The sequence below is a fragment of the Sinocyclocheilus anshuiensis genome, unplaced genomic scaffold, assembly GCF_001515605.1.
Source record: "Sinocyclocheilus anshuiensis isolate Anshui unplaced genomic scaffold, SAMN03320099.WGS_v1.1 scaffold976, whole genome shotgun sequence".
Classification (NCBI taxonomy): domain Eukaryota; kingdom Metazoa; phylum Chordata; class Actinopteri; order Cypriniformes; family Cyprinidae; genus Sinocyclocheilus; species Sinocyclocheilus anshuiensis.
Window position 1 is genome coordinate 450507 of NW_015552538.1, and position 5236 is coordinate 455742.

Consider the following 5236-nt stretch of genomic DNA (forward strand, 5'->3'; position numbering starts at 1 on the left):
TGAAATGATCTGCACTGTGAAACAGCCAATCAGAGCAGAGCTCAACATTATTATTCATGACGCTTCCAAATAAGGTCAAAACAGACCATTTAATTCTGGACAAATCCTAGGGTTGTAAATGGACAAGTAAAACCGTTTCTGGAGATTTTTTGCCCTTACCTAAGCCACATACCTTCTATGTAGATATCAGAGAACAATTTAAAATGTTGTATCAATGCATTCTATGGCACCTTTAAATTATTTTAGCAGTACATTTAAATGAACAGACTGAAGGAACTTTTTTCTGTTTTCGTTTTACCTATCTTTGCTGATGGTATGATAATTATACAACATGCTAAGAGTAAAATGCTTTCAGAAATGTATGACACAGTGACCTAAGCTAACCTTGGAGAGACTTGAAATAAGTCTTTATTTTGTTGTGTTTACATTTGTTAATGTATTGCTACATTATCATTTAAGCCTCATGAGTTATTTTTCTACAAAAAGGTGACAAATGTCTGGGAACTTTACTGATTACTCAAATTATTATTATTATTTATTTTTTCAGAAAATGTATAACTTCTTTTTAGTGATAAATTTAAATGACCAAACTGAAGAAATGTAGCCCCTGAAATAAATTAGACTTAAGAAATCATTTGAAGGGAGTGTGTTTGATTATTGCATCAGCTCGCTCTGTCGTAAGGCTGTGAGAGCAATAAAATGTAGCGTAAAACATGTTAATGTACTGTAAAAAAAAATAATTGCTTGCTGCTGAAAAAGCTACACAGTTTTAAAAAACCTTAAGTTAGTGGCATCACAACATTTAATTATTTACTCCCTAACACTGATGCTGAGAGAGTCTATATTAGTCTAGTTAAGATTAAAGACCATAAGAACAACAAAATGCATGTAGTACAACCATATTTATAGTAGTGTTACATGACTGAGGACGATGTGACTGTTTAGAATACATTTTGTTAAGCATGTTTTTACTTGTAACGTGTACATGTCTGCATATATTGACACCTACATCTTTCTGGTGTGCTAAACATTACATGCAGGCTGAAGAAATCTCTTATTACCTGCACACTTCATTCCATATGTGTGTTTCATATTTGTGCTTTCCTAACTGTTTTTTGTCTTTCTAGGTCAGCTGATCTCAGATGACATCACTGAGGTCATCAGCAGATACAATAAGGAGTTTTTTACTCCTTACGGTAACCAGTTATCAACCAAGTCAGCCGGAGCTCAGTATGATGACAGTTATTTGGGTAAGCCTGTGTGCATCTTTTGTTTTGCTATTTCTTAAAGTTGTAATTTTGTTTTGTGGTGGTGCACTGTTACCTGGAAACCAAGAGTAGAGCTTGCTGTAATATTAGGTTACATATGTAATGAATGTTTAGGTGTTTTAAGTTGCAGTGATCAGAAAATACAAAGTAAACAATTGCCAGTGCAGTGCAGATATTAATGTCATCATTTGATTTGCTCTTAGGTTACTCTGTGGCCGTTGGTGATTTTAATGATGACAGTGAAGTTGGTAAGATATTTAATCATTTTGATATGGTTAATATTTTGGAAATGATAAATAGATGGGATCGGTTAGATATTGTTTTTTTTTTTTTTTTTAAATGAATACATTTATTTGGTAAGGGCACATTAAATCAAAGTCAATAATGATGATGGAAGACATTAATAATGTTACAAAAAATCACTATTGTGAATAAATACTGTTCTTTTGAACTTTCTGTTCAGCAAAGAATCCTGAAAAAAGTGTAATATATAGTTTTCAGAAATGATTAAGCAGCACTTCAATACCACGACTGAGGTGCCCTTGAGCAAGGCACCGAACCCCCAACTGCTCCCCGGGCGCCGCAGCAAAAAAAATGGCTGCCCACTGCTCCGGGTGTGTGTTCACGGTGTGTGTGTTCACTGCTGTGTGTGTGCACTTTGGATGGGATAAATGCAGAGCACTAATTCCTAGTATGGGTCACCATACTTGGCCACATGTCACGTCACTTCACTTCACTTCACTTCACTTCAACTGTTTTCAACATTGATAATTATAATAGACTTTTCTTGAGCACCAGATCAGTATATTTGAATGATTGCTGAAGGATCATGTGACACTGAAAACTGGAGTAATTGCTGATAAAAAAAATCAGCTTTGCATTACAGGAATAAATTGCATTTTTAAATACATTCAAACAGAAAACGTTATTTTAAATGGTAATAATATTTCACAGTACTGTATTTTTTAACTAATAAATGCAGTTTTTTTTTCAAAAACATAAAAAATCTAATAGACCTCAAATGTTTGAACAGTAATGTAATTTTAAGCACCCCACAACCACAAGTTGTCAGGGGCTTGCTTTAGCTGGTCTTTACTGGCCTGCTCTGAATTCCAGCCCCATAGTATTGCAAACTAAAGTAGTGCATTACGGGAAGTGCTTAAATCAGATTTTTCTCTAAATTGAAATCAAGAAACCTCTGCTGAATGAAAGCATTGTTGTGTCCAACTCATTTCTAATTCTTCCTGCCTCTCTAGATTATGTCACTGGAGTTCCTAGAGGGGAGAAGGCTCTCGGTTATGTGAGTTTTATACTATTTTTGGTCAGGAATCTGATGAGAACCCATAAAAGTGATGCAACTCTGCTTGAAACAGCTTGCATGAATCTCTGTCTGGTTTTGTCTTGTTAGGTCAACATTTTTAATGGGAAGAACATGGAGTCTATGTATAATTTCACAGGCACACAGGTGAGCATTACAAAAGTGTTTGTTAGACATTGTGATGTGTGGTAAATGACAGGATAAGAGCATATATGAGCAGTCTTGCCTGTGAGCAGCCTGCAGGTCACATGACATGCCTGTGCTCATGGTCATGGCACAGTCATGTTCAACATTTGTTTACGAGCAACAAGTTCATGTCCTAAATCCACTCTCACATCTGGAAGCTATTGGCAGCAGTGTCGCCAACACACGAGAGCAAGAAGGGAAAAGAGGTGTTTTTGGCTGATTGTGATTGCTTCAGTGATGATTCATCAACAGTTAATCAAGCTTAAGTCAACATGAGCTTAACGGAGATTTCAATAAGATCAAGAACTGGATCTACGTGGATATGCTATAGGGTGCACCACCAATACCAGTGATAATGATATATTAGTAGTAGTAGTAGTAGTATCATTGACATTATGTTGGTTGATTTGAATGTTATGGCCAATAACTTTTATGTAGACCAGTATTTTAAATTTTGACTGTTTTTGTTTGTCTTAAAAACTGTGTTTAGTCTAAAGCTCCAGTCTAGTCTAAATTGGCTTTTTTGTTTTTTTCTCTGTCCACCTTAGATGGCTGCTTACTTCGGTCATTCTGTAGCAGCTGTTGACATCAATAATGACGGGTAATTAATGCTTTACACTCACACGCTGTTGGATGTTTTTTTCTCAGTGTGGGTTGATGATGATTCTTATACATTTTTGACAATCTTTTCTTTTAAGAATGTGCATTCATGCACTAATGGATACTTTAAATCAGTGGTTCACAACTGGTAGGGTGTGGCCCGGTTTTGTGATGCAAAATCTCACCGGATGGACAGGAGGAAAGTAAAAGAAAAAATTAATTAAATGGGCAGTGAAGAGGACAACTACTGAACTAATCAGCCAATCAAAGTCCTTTAAACCAAAATCTCTAAAATCTCGCCCGATTGGATGGATGAATTAGAATTGCCTCACTTCCAGCTGTAGCTATATCCCTTCTAGCCACAACCGCGCGACCCGATGGGTTGTAAGTCAATTTTATGTTCAGAGCGTTCTGAATTCAGTATTTGTTGATGTAAAGCAGATCACTCTTTAAACTCTTTTTTTTTTTTCACTACATTAACCACATAACAATGCTCTGGAAACCAACAAAAGAGGGTTATTAGTTTTGAGCTTTATTAGTTTTTTGTTTTTTTAAATACAGTTTTCAGCTTCTAATTTTGATTTTCAATGTACAGTATGAGGCTCTTCTCACACAGAAGTCAATTTCAAACCAAGAAGCTTTCTGTTGGTCACCGCAGCGAATTTGCGTGACCAGCTTGAACATGAGTGAAATCTGCATGGGGAATGTTTATGCTCTCGCGCAAACCTCCCAATTGCATGGATTCCTATTGGAATTAATGGAATTTGCCCCCAAAATTTCACAGAGCACCTTAACATACATTTTGATTATTGATGCACAAATAAGCACATTACACAGCGTTACACAGGCTTTCTTACCTGGAGTATGATGTTCTAATGTTGTTGTTGTTGTTGTTGTTGTTGCTGCAAGACTGATCTACTGGCAGGAGCATCAGGTCAGTCTGCTGCTGTCCAGAATCAGGTGGTTTGTCTTCGTCTGGCATCTCAGCTGAGACCTGTCCACTATGGGTAACGCTACAGTAGTTGTGAAGTACCAGTGGCGTAGCTCTCAGCATCACTGATGCACACAAGCCCTCACAGCACATCAAGCTGCAAACCATATGAGGGACCCTAACCTACCCTAACCTGACTGTTTAAAACAACCACATGTCAACCAGCCACTCAAAACATCCTAACAACCACATAACGCATAAAAACCAAACAGAGGAGTCCAGCAACCGCAACACAACAAGCTAACAACTGTGCAGAAATCCTTGGCAAACGCAAGTCAACACACAGAAAACAACCAAAAACATCCCCACAACCATGTAGCAAAGCACTAAAAGCCAATTAGAACAACAGAGGACCACAAAACACTGCATTGACAATCACCAAACACATCTAAAAACAACTTGCTCTGCAAACTATAAACTTAATGAATAAAATAAAACTTACTCTACAAAATAAAACTTACTCTATAACTATAAACTTACTCTATAACTATGTACAATATATACAGTATTTACAAATGTAGGTCCCACTGTGTGATGCTCCATGAGACACTGGTGACTCAGTGTTGCTCAGGCAAAGGTTCTTCACTGACGTTCACGTGGATTCGTGGAGCGAAGCTTCTGCTGCTTGTGAAGCTCTCAGTGATGAGGACATGTCCATCTTGCTGCTCCGTCTCCAGCAGTGAAGGGCAGCTGAGCGTCTCCCACAGGCACTGCTTGATCTTCAGCCCCAGCTCAAGGCTGTAGGGATGCTGTTGACCACAGTGTGTCTTCATCATGGGCTCCACAGAGCGGTAAATATCCTGGTAGCCCTGCACACAGCAGCCGTGGATGGAGACGGGATCTTCCTGCTGTCACAGAGACTCCAGACACTCG

General features: G+C 37.9%; 1 protein-coding gene across 1 annotated transcript in view; it reads left to right on the forward strand.

Annotated features, from left to right (window-relative positions):
• itgav (integrin, alpha V) overlaps positions 1-5236 on the forward strand; it is a 33617-nt gene that overhangs the window by 11761 nt on the left and 16620 nt on the right. The window contains exons 7-11 of the mRNA XM_016454181.1: positions 1128-1250; positions 1472-1516; positions 2525-2568; positions 2677-2733; positions 3321-3373. Coding sequence (XP_016309667.1) covers positions 1128-1250; positions 1472-1516; positions 2525-2568; positions 2677-2733; positions 3321-3373 — 322 coding nt within the window. The remainder of the gene's footprint in view (positions 1-1127; positions 1251-1471; positions 1517-2524; positions 2569-2676; positions 2734-3320; positions 3374-5236) is intronic.